Genomic DNA, 14,689 nt, shown 5'->3' on the forward strand with positions numbered 1-14,689 from the left:
ACGCAGCATATAAATGAAATGAAAAATGTAAGTAAGACTTACTTAGATACAGGTCTTTTGGGACAAGGACTGTCTCAGTTTTTCATTGCCTGCCATAGTGGTGTCACGGTAGGCTATTAGATAACCAGGTGTTATGATACAAAAAGTAATAACGAATGAGAGAAGTGAATGGGTATTAAATGTTATGTTTTATTCTTCTAAATTATATAGCTGATCTGAAGAAAGAGTTACGGCAATTCATTAGGGTTTGATTTTTTTTTAAAAGGTTTAGAGTGCATGTAGGATATGTACCTATGATCCACAAGGGGAAAAAAATAGATTTGCAGATATAGTTTTCAATTCCTTCAAACAAAACAAGAATGCTTATGAGAAAATGGCACAGGTTACAAAGCAATATTAACACACCAGAGGGAGCTGTATTCACGCAGAATAGCACATGAGAAAAGACTGCAGAATGGTGCTGGTTTCTTTTGATAATAGGATATATATAGGTACGGAGAATCTGGATAACCTCAAAGTGATTTTATTTTCTTCCTTTTATAATTTTTCCTTTCAATTTTGTCTTACCATTATAAAGTCTTTTTGTTCTGTTTTGTTTTGGAATAATGACAGTTATTTCAAAGTTTGAGATCAAGTATGATGATTGTAATCTTGTATTGTGTTCTTTCAACACAATAGGATTAGCTGTACCTACTCTGTTTTTAATGTCCTAGAAAATATATGCTATTTTTATTTCTCATAACTATGAAAAACATATTTCAGATTGAAATGTGCCTTGCTTTTTCCTTGTCCAAAGCTGAAATTTGAGGAACAGACACTCTTAGCAATTGAGAATGGGGCTTCGCGGTACAGCTAAGAACAAAAGAAATGTTAAAATCTCATGCTTCACATTAAAAATCATACTTTTTTTGATCAACTGTTTCATTGTTGCTTCTCTGTTCAAAAATAGTCTTTTCATATGTTCATAATTAATTATGCTTGTTTTTCAAAAATCTGTTGATTGATAGTTCAAGTCTTCCAGTAGAATCCAAGCACAAACTCACTAACTGAATCTTGCCAAAGCAGACTTTACTGGGCTATAGGGCTCCATGAATCCACTTTCAGAATTTTAGTCTATACAAAATTGTACTGGGTGTCTGTGGAAAGGTTTTGGTAGTGGGTGGCTGCAGGGAGGCCCCTCTGGGAAGAGAACTCTGCAATGGACCTGACACAGGACACAGCCCATTAGCCAAGATGGAAGCACATGTGGGAAAACATATTTAACAAAGAAGAAAATGCTGCAAGGCAGGGAGGACTGAGGAAAAAAGAAATGTGGAAAACATCCCTGCAACCACCAAGTTCAGAGAAGGAGGTGGAGGTGGTACTATATACCTGCAGGGCAGGTATTGCAGGTATTGCCCTGCAGCCTATGGTGGACACCACAGTGGTATTTACAATGCCCAGGTAGGCATCCAGATGGGCCTTAAATATCTTCAGAGAAGCAGACTCCACAACCTCAATTCTGCTTTAATATAAAATATTGCAAGAACTCAGGTGACCTGAAGGGTCTTCAGTTAATTTTGTTCTGAAAGAGACTACATAATAAACTGAATAAACTAGTTTCAGAAGTGAAGTTTAGGGCAAAACTGTTGTATTGTTAAACAAATTTAATATATTTGCATCAGAAAAAGAAAAAAAAAAAAAAAAAAAAGACAAATTAAAGACCATGTCAAGAGTAAAGAGAACAGCTAACTAAATATATGGACATGCTATATTTTTGGTCTCAGATATATCAGACTGTCGGTTCATGAATGTTTTATTTATTCTTTCATAGTCTTCCTGAGAGAGAACCAATTGGATACTGAGCAAACAAACAAAAAGAGTAATCAGACTCCACTGACCTGTTTAACCCTGCGTGTGAAGGATGAAAAGCAGCAGCCGTTTTAAGTGGAACAGGGCTTCTGGTGGCACTTCTTTCTCTTTGGATTGCACTGGCATAAAGATATCAAAATAGTGAATTGATAATGTTGTGACTTTCCACATGCCAGGCTGTTCTGTTACTTTTGGAAGCAGGTATGTTACTTGAATCACCTTGCCTTATTTTTCAGCACAAATCCAAATGAATTATGGGTGCGGTAGAAAAAAAGTCATGTTATTAGGATCCCTGCATAAGACAGTTAGTCCTGGATGGTATAAGATTTGCATAGAAAAAGTTGAAGTTAGCTGGGCTTCCATCCTCTTAGGATGTGGAATTATCAGAATTTTAATATATCTTGTTTTCATTCAAGGAAATAAACAAGGTGCTCTTGTCTGTGTTCTACTGGAACAAAAATACATAGCTTGAAAATAGGATTCTAAAATAATTTTAGTCATCAGAAATGTAGTACTAAAATTGTAATTGCTTTATCTTCCTTAATTCAGAGACCATATTTTTTTCTAAAAGTGTCATCTTTTAGTATTTTATAGGACTGCTTTAAATAAGTAAGCAATAACTTTGAGTAACTAGACCTTCAAGGGGATTAATCACTAAAAGACTGAGTAGGCTAGTGAGTTTAAATTTCTGTAGCTGACTGGTTATTAAAATTACTTTATGAGAAAGTAAAAATTACATGACTTTTTTGTTCTTTGGAATAAAATTCATCATAACTTTGACTTTGTTTTATGCTTTGGGGTTGCCATGTAGCTAATCATCATTATGTAAGGGAATTTTAAAATAATCCTGTATAGCTGTGGCTTCACATGGTTACCTAGCATTATCTTGTGCATTATCAGGCTTAATGTGCCTTGTACAGTTCCAGTGTGATCAGGATAGATCTCAGGATTATGTTAAATATATTTTGGGCATGCCTTTATTAAAAATTGTACCTATAAGCTTGAGCATAATTTCATTCTCAATCATGAATTTAAAAACAAAAGTTCAGTCCATTATTTGATAGTTTGTGTATGACACTTAAAAGTAGAAAATATTTTTTTTCTTCAGCTGATCTTGAGATCCTAAATTGTGTGTTAGCTTATAAGAAAAAGAAAACATCGAAGTAAAAATTGTTATAAATGGCTCAGGATTCAAATTAGAATAAATTTAAGTTGCTCAGTAAATCGCTTACTCGTTACCTGAATTACTCAGTTTATTATATGTCTGTGTGCACTTACGTGGTATTTGATTTCCTTTTCAGTACTGAACATAGCTAAAGAGCTTAAAAGTGTTACACGGCTGTTTCTGAACCAAAATGTGGCCTAGTAAATAATATATAAATAACATCAAGATAGTGTTTCTAGCTCAGCAGTGAGAAGGGTGAAAGAGCAGAGTGGGTAGTCTTACCTCATAAAGCAGGTTCTTAGAAATTATTCTTATGACTGGGGTTACAACTTATTTTTAGGCTTTTTCTGTAATCACTTGTCAACATTTAGAGAAAGGTGCAACATTCAAATAAATTAAGAGGTTGTGGTGAGAGTTTTTTTGTAGCAAGTCTGCCATCAAAGAGCTGCACCTTTCTCTTTATGAATTTTAGGTATCTATACTGGGTGTTTTAGATTACAGTGTATATGAGTTTCTTCATGTCATTACCTAGCATTATCAAGGTTTGCTTTAAAATGTTTGGGACTTCAAATTTAGAAGTATGAACTATGAACAATGAGTAGGTAGTAGAGCCATTCAGTTGTGAATAGCTTGTTTGTTTTCTTTACCTCTGAGATACATGAAGGAATGAATGATAAATCTAAGGGAACTAAATCTTTAACCTGTGTTTAGCCTTTACTTACATTATAAAGTAACGTCACAATGGTAAATATATCAGCAGCAGCTCATGAACTGTCCGAATTATTGTACTATAAACCACACTCCAAATGCTGATGGATATAAGTATTTTCTATACATAAGATTACAATAAATAATACACCATACTCTGTAAAACAGAGGTCATTCTCCCACTTGCCTAGATCCAGATTAATTCCATCTATCTTTAGGCACATGATTTGGGATTGCAGCCATCCTAAGCACCCTGCAGGAGTAATAGGGAGAAAGTGCTTGGTAAATTGTCCTCCAAGCATGTATCTCTGTCTGTTGACTGTACAGGGAGCCTTGCTTGACTAAGCTTCACATTTAATCACTCAAATTAGGCACCTATAATTGGTTAGACTGAATCTGACTTTAAGAAAAATAAATACAAATAAAATTAGGTGGAAATACTACATGCAGACATTAGTGCTGTGGAAAATTTAGCCACTGAATTCAGTGTGAAAAACACCAAATCTTTATTATGAGCAGTGATATATATAGTGCAAGAGCTTCTCTTCTTGTTTTTGTTGTTGTTGTTGTTGTTGTTTTTGCTTTTCCACTTTTTAACACCCCTTTAAAATCTCTTAAGGAATGGAGAGCAATTTAAAGGAGATTTTATTTTGGTTTTACTTTCATGTAAATCATGTAAGTAATTTTAACCTCTACTAAGAAATATTATCCATATATACATGTAGCCTGTACTATTTTAAATTCTGTTCTACATTAGCAGCTTTGGTAATGCACTGCTAACATGGCTGAACAAAGGCAACGTGCTTTGTCAACATCAGGGGAAGCATTATATGGAATCCTGGCCCTACAGAAGGGAGCAACACATGACGAGATTAAGAAGTCCTACAGGTATGTAAGATGTGATTTGCAATGTGTCTAAATCACAGGCAACTTTTTAAAAATCTTATCACAATAGATAGTTACAGATCCATAGTGTTGTGCAAAGACACTGTATGAATTCTCCACAGAGCTTGTGCTGTATACAGCAGCCAGCATGTATGGTTCAAGAAGCAACCCTCCATAGAACATACAAAACTATGACACTGAAGGTGTTTGCTAACATTGCTATATTCACCACCTTGCAGTGGCAAAACATATTTATTCTTAAGATTGCTCCTTATTTCTTTTTGCTTATTTTACTCTCTTTCTGATTTTTTTCTTCACAATTCTTTAACAATTTTCTTCATAAATTCTTTCTGATTTTTCTTGTGTTTCCCTGTAGTTGGTTGGTTGGTTGGTTGGTGTTGTGGTTTTTTTTTTTTTTTTTTTTTTGGTGTTTAATTTAGCTTCTGCCTTTGTGAGATTCAGTGCTCTGCCATCCTTCAAAATACTAAAATAGTCAGAAGTTGATATATTGATATTATGTCATCATTAAGTTGAACCTGAAGTTACCAACCAGTTAAATCAATGGTGAACAGAGGAGTTTGCATCTGAGTCATTGTCTCAAACTGCAAAACCAGAAATTATCCCCATAGAAAAAATGCTTCTTAAGTTAACATACTTACTCCTCAGTATTGTATTTTTATACAAGTGTTTACCACAGATGAGTTTAATTTAGTGAAGCAACACAAAATATTCTGACCGTAGGTACTTAATACCAGCATAACTATTTACTTTTTTTTTCCTGTTGCCACAACTCTTAGCAAAAATTGTTTATGGGCCTGGCATCCACACAATAGTAAAACCTTTTGAGTAAGGAATTTGTTATTACAATTTCTTTTTGGTCTGTGAGACTGAAAAGATTCAGATGTGATTCTGATGATTGTGTGAATCCATTAATTTAATCCCACAAATAATTAATCTAAAATGTTTTAATTCAGCCAAACAAGAGGTCAGAGTGTTATGATAAAGAATGCAGACCACACTTGCAAAGTGCAGTCTTAGAATACTGCATCCAGTTTCTGTGTTAACATCTTTTACTGATATTAAAAATTATAGCCTATGCACAAAGGGGATGATTCAAGGATAAGAGTGAGAGACAGGACTTCAATTAGTTTGTCTTATCATAAAATAAATAAAAACAGATTATTTGATTACAATGTGGAATGTCCTTTAAATGGAATAATGTTAGGTGCGAGAGGGGTCTTCGGTTTATGAAGAGAGGCATAACCAAAACCAGTGGATGGACTCTAAAATCAATTCAAGCTTAAAATAAGGTAGTTGGTTCTAATGGTGAGTGTAATAAACAGTTGAAACATACTGGCAAAGGAATTGGCAGATTCTCTTTTGAAAAAGAAGGTAGGAAGACTTTAAACAAGTTTTACTCAAACACAACTTATCAACATTATGACATGCAACAAGACCTAGAAGTAAGGCTAGAAGACTTTATTGGTCTTTTTGCTCTTAAATCTGTACTGCTGCTATTAAAAAGAGAAAGAACATTAAATGTCATGAGTGAAATAGGTGTTCTTGACAGCAAAACATGCCAGGCATGTATTTACAGGTTTAATAGTATAGTAAAATTTTTATTACAGCATCATTATGGACACTGTTGGTTGCCCTGTATTAGCACTTTCTCTTCAACACACCTTGCTATCAAATGTAAAAATATATTTGAACTGAAAGAAATGTTAGGAAATAAATCTATTCATATACTGTTTGGCTTGATTTTTGTTGGGACTCTGTGTTTTTGAACAAATTGCATCTCTCCCTCTTTCTGATACCAAAAGGCATATGATCAGTGGAGGCAGTAGCAGTAATGAACGGTCAAACTATTAACACAACAGAAACAAAACTATTTATATTGCACAGTTCTGTCTTGCATAACTACAGCACTAGAGGATAAATTTACTACAGTATCACATTCACTCATGACTTGCACCTTCTGTGTCCCTGTAGTATAGCCTGGCTGCGGAAACCATCTTCTGTATCAAAACTCATGTTTTCTTGTTGCTTTTACATTTAAGTTTCTGGAAAGGAAGCTTTCTTTAGTCCCCAAAGGAGAGAGTTGTCATGGAAGAATGTAAAATGAAATTAACTTTATTTAATGCTGAACATGAATACAGATGATTTACACAACAATCTATGGTAAAACTGACAGTGGTGCTTTATCCATCTTTATTAGTAATTATAGTAAAAAAAAGACTGCTTCTAACTAAAGTGGAAATGTCAAAGGGATTCACTTTTAATGGAATAGCTGTAAATATTTGCAAGATAAAATGATGAGTCAGTCTCATAGATTTGCTTTAATTATCATTTAATTTATGCTAATCCACAAATCTGCTGCTGAACGGGTAATCTTTAGTACAAGGTATAAAACCAGCAATACCTGATTCTGAGTTCCATGCCATTATTAATTAAGTCAGTATTAATCATACTACCACAGCCCAGGGCAAAATTTACTTTTTAATAAACATGACAGAGGTACCTCTCTGTGTTTTTATTTGGAGTTTGGCACAATCAAATTTTCAAGGAGATAGAGCTAACAGGCTTTTAATCACCAGAATTTCAAAGGAGATCTGTTTACCTTCAATTCCCTACAAAAATACTCCTTAGAACAATTTTTGCCATAATAACTTAAACTGCATATTGACTTCTGCTTTCCAGACTGACAGTGAAGTAGCATGCAGAGAGAGAGCATATTTCCTGTCTTCCTCAGGAGTTTGAAAACACACATTTTGGATAGACAAAAATTATAAGTACCTCACAAATTTTCCTTCAATGAATGGAGACAATACCTGTATGAGACTACACATTAGAAACAGAATTTTGTTAAAATGATAAAAACCTACAGAACGTAATCTTTAAGGGGGATATCTACATATTAACTTCCAAAGTAAGAAAAATTCTAAATAAAGTAAACAAACTGATCTCTTATACTGACTCTCCTCCCAAAAAAATACATCTCATTGAAACCATCATAGTACAGGGTATATAAAGAAAAATGCAAAACATCTAAAAATATTTAAATAAATATATAAAAAATGCCTTCCTGGCATATCAAACCATGAATGCTGAGGCCTGTACTACTCCTCATTAAACTACGTATACTATAGTATTATTAAACAATCACCCAAAAGACAGAAGATAACAAAAACATCTAAACTCCAGGTTATAACTGATCAACTCATTAAGGACCACAATCCTGGTAGTAGCCTTTTACTCACCTGGCTGTATTTTCTCAACCACATATTGAAGCAAAGAGACCAAATTCAAGGTCACACACAAACTGATGAATTAAATTCCATTCAAGGCTACAAAATACGTTCCCTTCAGTGAAAAACCGCGCAACCCTGGATCTACTATTCAGCGTGCAGCACTTGCTCAACGTCTTCCTCGCACACTGAGGCCTACACGAGGTCGTGCTTCTCTTGACGCCGTCGATCGCGTGCCCATTAGTGGCGCAGGAGAATCCCTTCCCTCCTGCTCCAGCCCGTGCTGCCCTTGGCCTGCAGGCTGACTGACTGGATGCCGTCCTCGTCCGTCCGCAGCAGCCCAGACGCTGCACAGGTTCTCCAGAGCCCCCCAGTACGGACGACACGCGTCCCCACTGCCGCAGGCCTGATGAGCAGGCAAGGGGACGGAAAAGCATTGGAGAATGCGGGCATCGATCCCGCTGCCTCTCACATGCTAAGCGAGCGCTCTACCACTTGAGCTAATTCCCCAGCCCACGGCCGGCCCCTGAGCAGCCGCCTGCTCGCAGTCAGCCAGCCCGTGGCCTGGACAAGAGCCAAAAGGGCACTCCTTCGAGCCGGAGTTGAACCAGCGACCTAAGGATGGCCGTGCATGGGAGCCTACAGTCCTCCGCTCTACCAGCTGAGCTATCGAAGGAATCACAGACACCTGCCCGGCAACACGCCCTTCACACGCCCCTCACGCACTTCTCCCGCCTCCACAACTAAGCAGCACCACTCTGCTACAACTCCTCCTCCATACACACTACCCTACAACACCAACACACCTCTACGCACGCCTCAGGCGCTTGCCTCACTACAGGCACGGACACAGAAACACAGAAACACACAAACCCTTTCCTTGCCCTCTCCTCACACACACACACAAACAGAATGCTACCGCCTCAAACCACTCGCCGGAACCTTCTGCCCTCCTCTCACTTCACCTCCCATCAACACGCTCACAAAACAACACCCATCACCCATCTTCTCACTAACCTCCTCCACACTTCCGCAACACCCCAAACAACCCCTCACGGCTTCGCCTTGCGCACAAGGGCAACACACACTCTGTCCTCAGCATGCGCAGAGTGCAACCGCTACCTCCAACAGCTCCCACCTTCGGCCGGTAATACCGCCTGTGGCAGGGCTTTAGCGCCTCCGCCTCACGACCACTCACGCAGGCGGACCGCACAGAGCCCCTGCCCACCCTCACCCGCTGTCTGACTCTCCTCAGTGCAAAAGCCACTTTCCCACATTCACGCTGGGACACCCCTCCTGCTTCAACAGGGCTTCCTTCTTCCGCGCTCTTCTGCTAATGGCCGGACAAAAAGGACGAGCCCTACTGCATCGACAACGACCCAAGAAGCGACGCCGAGAAAGGGGGCTGCTTTCCTCCCCACAAAGCCCACTCTTCTCCAGGCTCTGGATAGGCCCCCGTTCATCGAAGCGTCCTCGGCGAGCACGTGTTCCCAAGTCACGCAGTCCTGACGGTGGCCTTCTTCTCAGCCTGCAGCACTTGCTCAACGTCTTCCTCGAACACTGAGGCCTACACGAGGTCGTGCTGCTCTTGATGCCGTCGATCGCGTGCCCATTAGTGGCGCAGGAGAATCCCTTCCCTCCTGCTCCAGCCCGTGCTGCCCTTGGCCTGCAGGCTGACTGACTGGATGCCGTCCTCGTCCGTCCGCAGCAGCCCAGACGCTGCGCAGGTTCTCCAGAGCCCCCCAGTATGGACGACACGCGTCCCCACTGCCGCAGGCCTGATGAGCAGGCAAGGGGACGGAAAAGCATTGGAGAATGCGGGCATCGATCCCGCTGCCTCTCACATGCTAAGCGAGCGCTCTACCACTTGAGCTAATTCCCCAGCCCACGGCCGGCCCCTGAGCAGCCGCCTGCTCGCAGTCAGCCAGCCCGTGGCCTGGACAAGAGCCAAAAGGGCACTCCTTCGAGCCGGAGTTGAACCAGCGACCTAAGGATGGCCGTGCATGGGAGCCTACAGTCCTCCGCTCTACCAGCTGAGCTATCGAAGGAATCACAGACACCTGCCCGGCAACACGCCCTTCACACGCCCCTCACGCACCTCTCCCGCCTCCACAACTAAGCAGCACCACTCTGCTACAACTCCTCCTCCATACACACTACCCTACAACACCAACACACCTCTACGCACGCCTCAGGCGCTTGCCTCACTACAGGCACGGACACAGAAACACAGAAACACACAAACCCTTTCCTTGCCCTCTCCTCACACACACACACAAACAGAATGCTACCGCCTCAAACCACTCGCCGGAACCTTCTGCCCTCCTCTCACTTCACCTCCCATCAACACGCTCACAAAACAACACCCATCACCCATCTTCTCACTAACCTCCTCCACACTTCCGCAACACCCCAAACAACCCCTCACGGCTTCGCCTTGCGCACAAGGGCAACACACACTCTGTCCTCAGCATGCGCAGAGTGCAACCGCTACCTCCAACAGCTCCCACCTTCGGCCGGTAATACCGCCTGTGGCAGGGCTTTAGCGCCTCCGCCTCACGACCACTCACGCAGGCGGACCGCACAGAGCCCCTGCCCACCCTCACCCGCTGTCTGACTCTCCTCAGTGCAAAAGCCACTTTCCCACATTCACGCTGGGACACCCCTCCTGCTTCAACAGGGCTTCCTTCTTCCGCGCTCTTCTGCTAATGGCCGGACAAAAAGGACGAGCCCTACTGCATCGACAACGACCCAAGAAGCGACGCCGAGAAAGGGGGCTGCTTTCCTCCCCACAAAGCCCACTCTTCTCCAGGCTCTGGATAGGCCCCCGTTCATCGAAGCGTCCTCGGCGAGCACGTGTTCCCAAGTCACGCAGTCCCGACGGTGGCCTTCTTCTCAGCCTGCAGCACTTGCTCAACGTCTTCCTCGCACACTGAGGCCTACACGAGGTCGTGCTGCTCTTGATGCCGTCGATCGCGTGCCCATTAGTGGCGCAGGAGAATCCCTTCCCTCCTGCTCCAGCCCGTGCTGCCCTTGGCCTGCAGGCTGACTGACTGGATGCCGTCCTCGTCCGTCCGCAGCAGCCCAGACGCTGCGCAGGTTCTCCAGAGCCCCCCAGTATGGACGACACGCGTCCCCACTGCCGCAGGCCTGATGAGCAGGCAAGGGGACGGAAAAGCATTGGAGAATGCGGGCATCGATCCCGCTGCCTCTCACATGCTAAGCGAGCGCTCTACCACTTGAGCTAATTCCCCAGCCCACGGCCGGCCCCTGAGCAGCCGCCTGCTCGCAGTCAGCCAGCCCGTGGCCTGGACAAGAGCCAAAAGGGCACTCCTTCGAGCCGGAGTTGAACCAGCGACCTAAGGATGGCCGTGCATGGGAGCCTACAGTCCTCCGCTCTACCAGCTGAGCTATCGAAGGAATCACAGACACCTGCCCGGCAACACGCCCTTCACACGCCCCTCACGCACTTCTCCCGCCTCCACAACTAAGCAGCACCGCTCTGCTACAACTCCTCCTCCATACACACTACCCTACAACACCAACACACCTCTACGCACGCCTCAGGCGCTTGCCTCACTACAGGCACGGACACAGAAACACAGAAACACACAAACCCTTTCCTTGCCCTCTCCTCACACACACACACAAACAGAATGCTACCGCCTCAAACCACTCGCCGGAACCTTCTGCCCTCCTCTCACTTCACCTCCCATCAACACGCTCACAAAACAACACCCATCACCCATCTTCTCACTAACCTCCTCCACACTTCCGCAACACCCCAAACAACCCCTCACGGCTTCGCCTTGCGCACAAGGGCAACACACACTCTGTCCTCAGCATGCGCAGAGTGCAACCGCTACCTCCAACAGCTCCCACCTTCGGCCGGTAATACCGCCTGTGGCAGGGCTTTAGCGCCTCCGCCTCACGACCACTCACGCAGGCGGACCGCACAGAGCCCCTGCCCACCCTCACCCGCTGTCTGACTCTCCTCAGTGCAAAAGCCACTTTCCCACATTCACGCTGGGACACCCCTCCTGCTTCAACAGGGCTTCCTTCTTCCGCGCTCTTCTGCTAATGGCCGGACAAAAAGGACGAGCCCTACTGCATCGACAACGACCCAAGAAGCGACGCCGAGAAAGGGGGCTGCTTTCCTCCCCACAAAGCCCACTCTTCTCCAGGCTCTGGATAGGCCCCCGTTCATCGAAGCGTCCTCGGCGAGCACGTGTTCCCAAGTCACGCAGTCCCGACGGTGGCCTTCTTCTCAGCCTGCAGCACTTGCTCAACGTCTTCCTCGCACACTGAGGCCTACACGAGGTCGTGCTTCTCTTGATGCCGTCGATCGCGTGCCCATTAGTGGCGCAGGAGAATCCCTTCCCTCCTGCTCCAGCCCGTGCTGCCCTTGGCCTGCAGGCTGACTGACTGGATGCCGTCCTCGTCCGTCCGCAGCAGCCCAGACGCTGCGCAGGTTCTCCAGAGCCCCCCAGTACGGACGACACGCGTCCCCACTGCCGCAGGCCTGATGAGCAGGCAAGGGGACGGAAAAGCATTGGAGAATGCGGGCATCGATCCCGCTGCCTCTCACATGCTAAGCGAGCGCTCTACCACTTGAGCTAATTCCCCAGCCCACGGCCGGCCCCTGAGCAGCCGCCTGCTCGCAGTCAGCCAGCCCGTGGCCTGGACAAGAGCCAAAAGGGCACTCCTTCGAGCCGGAGTTGAACCAGCGACCTAAGGATGGCCGTGCATGGGAGCCTACAGTCCTCCGCTCTACCAGCTGAGCTATCGAAGGAATCACAGACACCTGCCCGGCAACACGCCCTTCACACGCCCCTCACGCACTTCTCCCGCCTCCACAACTAAGCAGCACCACTCTGCTACAACTCCTCCTCCATACACACTACCCTACAACACCAACACACCTCTACGCACGCCTCGGGCGCTTGCCTCACTACAGGCACGGACACAGAAACACAGAAACACACAAACCCTTTCCTTGCCCTCTCCTCACACACACACACAAACAGAATGCTACCGCCTCAAACCACTCGCCGGAACCTTCTGCCCTCCTCTCACTTCACCTCCCATCAACACGCTCACAAAACAACACCCATCACCCATCTTCTCACTAACCTCCTCCACACTTCCGCAACACCCCAAACAACCCCTCACGGCTTCGCCTTGCGCACAAGGGCAACACACACTCTGTCCTCAGCATGCGCAGAGTGCAACCGCTACCTCCAACAGCTCCCACCTTCGGCCGGTAATACCGCCTGTGGCAGGGCTTTAGCGCCTCCGCCTCACGACCACTCACGCAGGCGGACCGCACAGAGCCCCTGCCCACCCTCACCCGCTGTCTGACTCTCCTCAGTGCAAAAGCCACTTTCCCACATTCACGCTGGGACACCCCTCCTGCTTCAACAGGGCTTCCTTCTTCCGCGCTCTTCTGCTAATGGCCGGACAAAAAGGACGAGCCCTACTGCATCGACAACGACCCAAGAAGCGACGCCGAGAAAGGGGGCTGCTTTCCTCCCCACAAAGCCCACTCTTCTCCAGGCTCTGGATAGGCCCCCGTTCATCGAAGCGTCCTCGGCGAGCACGTGTTCCCAAGTCACGCAGTCCCGACGGTGGCCTTCTTCTCAGCCTGCAGCACTTGCTCAACGTCTTCCTCGCACACTGAGGCCTACACGAGGTCGTGCTTCTCTTGATGCCGTCGATCGCGTGCCCATTAGTGGCGCAGGAGAATCCCTTCCCTCCTGCTCCAGCCCGTGCTGCCCTTGGCCTGCAGGCTGACTGACTGGATGCCGTCCTCGTCCGTCCGCAGCAGCCCAGACGCTGCGCAGGTTCTCCAGAGCCCCCCAGTATGGACGACACGCGTCCCCACTGCCGCAGGCCTGATGAGCAGGCAAGGGGACGGAAAAGCATTGGAGAATGCGGGCATCGATCCCGCTGCCTCTCACATGCTAAGCGAGCGCTCTACCACTTGAGCTAATTCCCCAGCCCACGGCCGGCCCCTGAGCAGCCGCCTGCTCGCAGTCAGCCAGCCCGTGGCCTGGACAAGAGCCAAAAGGGCACTCCTTCGAGCCGGAGTTGAACCAGCGACCTAAGGATGGCCGTGCATGGGAGCCTACAGTCCTCCGCTCTACCAGCTGAGCTATCGAAGGAATCACAGACACCTGCCCGGCAACACGCCCTTCACACGCCCCTCACGCACTTCTCCCGCCTCCACAACTAAGCAGCACCGCTCTGCTACAACTCCTCCTCCATACACACTACCCTACAACACCAACACACCTCTACGCACGCCTCAGGCGCTTGCCTCACTACAGGCACGGACACAGAAACACAGAAACACACAAACCCTTTCCTTGCCCTCTCCTCACACACACACACAAACAGAATGCTACCGCCTCAAACCACTCGCCGGAACCTTCTGCCCTCCTCTCACTTCACCTCCCATCAACACGCTCACAAAACAACACCCATCACCCATCTTCTCACTAACCTCCTCCACACTTCCGCAACACCCCAAACAACCCCTCACGGCTTCGCCTTGCGCACAAGGGCAACACACACTCTGTCCTCAGCATGCGCAGAGTGCAACCGCTACCTCCAACAGCTCCCACCTTCGGCCGGTAATACCGCCTGTGGCAGGGCTTTAGCGCCTCCGCCTCACGACCACTCACGCAGGCGGACCGCACAGAGCCCCTGCCCACCCTCACCCGCTGTCTGACTCTCCTCAGTGCAAAAGCCACTTTCCCACATTCACGCTGGGACACCCCTCCTGCTTCAACAGGGCTTCCTTCTTCCGCGCTCTTCTGCTAATGGCCGG

General features: G+C 46.1%; 1 protein-coding gene and 10 non-coding genes across 11 annotated transcripts in view; 1 reads left to right on the plus strand and 10 right to left on the minus strand.

Moving 5' to 3' along the window:
* The first annotated feature begins 4,505 nt into the window (after positions 1-4,505).
* Positions 4,506-14,689, plus strand: part of DNAJC5B (DnaJ heat shock protein family (Hsp40) member C5 beta) — a 42,368-nt gene continuing 32,184 nt past the window's right edge. The window contains exon 1 of the mRNA XM_032182756.1: positions 4,506-4,612. Coding sequence (XP_032038647.1) covers positions 4,506-4,612 — 107 coding nt within the window. The remainder of the gene's footprint in view (positions 4,613-14,689) is intronic.
* On the minus strand, positions 8,295-8,367 carry TRNAA-AGC. The gene has a single exon. It is a non-coding gene; the product is annotated as a tRNA-Ala (tRNA).
* Positions 8,445-8,533, minus strand: TRNAY-GUA. The gene is given in 2 exon segments: positions 8,445-8,480; positions 8,497-8,533. It is a non-coding gene; the product is annotated as a tRNA-Tyr (tRNA).
* TRNAA-AGC lies at positions 9,667-9,739 on the minus strand. The gene has a single exon. It is a non-coding gene; the product is annotated as a tRNA-Ala (tRNA).
* On the minus strand, positions 9,817-9,905 carry TRNAY-GUA. The gene is given in 2 exon segments: positions 9,817-9,852; positions 9,869-9,905. It is a non-coding gene; the product is annotated as a tRNA-Tyr (tRNA).
* TRNAA-AGC lies at positions 11,039-11,111 on the minus strand. The gene has a single exon. It is a non-coding gene; the product is annotated as a tRNA-Ala (tRNA).
* On the minus strand, positions 11,189-11,277 carry TRNAY-GUA. Its single transcript is given in 2 exon segments — positions 11,189-11,224; positions 11,241-11,277. It is a non-coding gene; the product is annotated as a tRNA-Tyr (tRNA).
* Positions 12,411-12,483, minus strand: TRNAA-AGC. Its single transcript has one exon. It is a non-coding gene; the product is annotated as a tRNA-Ala (tRNA).
* TRNAY-GUA lies at positions 12,561-12,649 on the minus strand. Its single transcript is given in 2 exon segments — positions 12,561-12,596; positions 12,613-12,649. It is a non-coding gene; the product is annotated as a tRNA-Tyr (tRNA).
* Positions 13,783-13,855, minus strand: TRNAA-AGC. Its single transcript has one exon. It is a non-coding gene; the product is annotated as a tRNA-Ala (tRNA).
* On the minus strand, positions 13,933-14,021 carry TRNAY-GUA. The gene is given in 2 exon segments: positions 13,933-13,968; positions 13,985-14,021. It is a non-coding gene; the product is annotated as a tRNA-Tyr (tRNA).

Source organism: Aythya fuligula, chromosome 2 (genome assembly GCF_009819795.1).
Source record: "Aythya fuligula isolate bAytFul2 chromosome 2, bAytFul2.pri, whole genome shotgun sequence".
NCBI classification, from domain to species: domain Eukaryota; kingdom Metazoa; phylum Chordata; class Aves; order Anseriformes; family Anatidae; genus Aythya; species Aythya fuligula.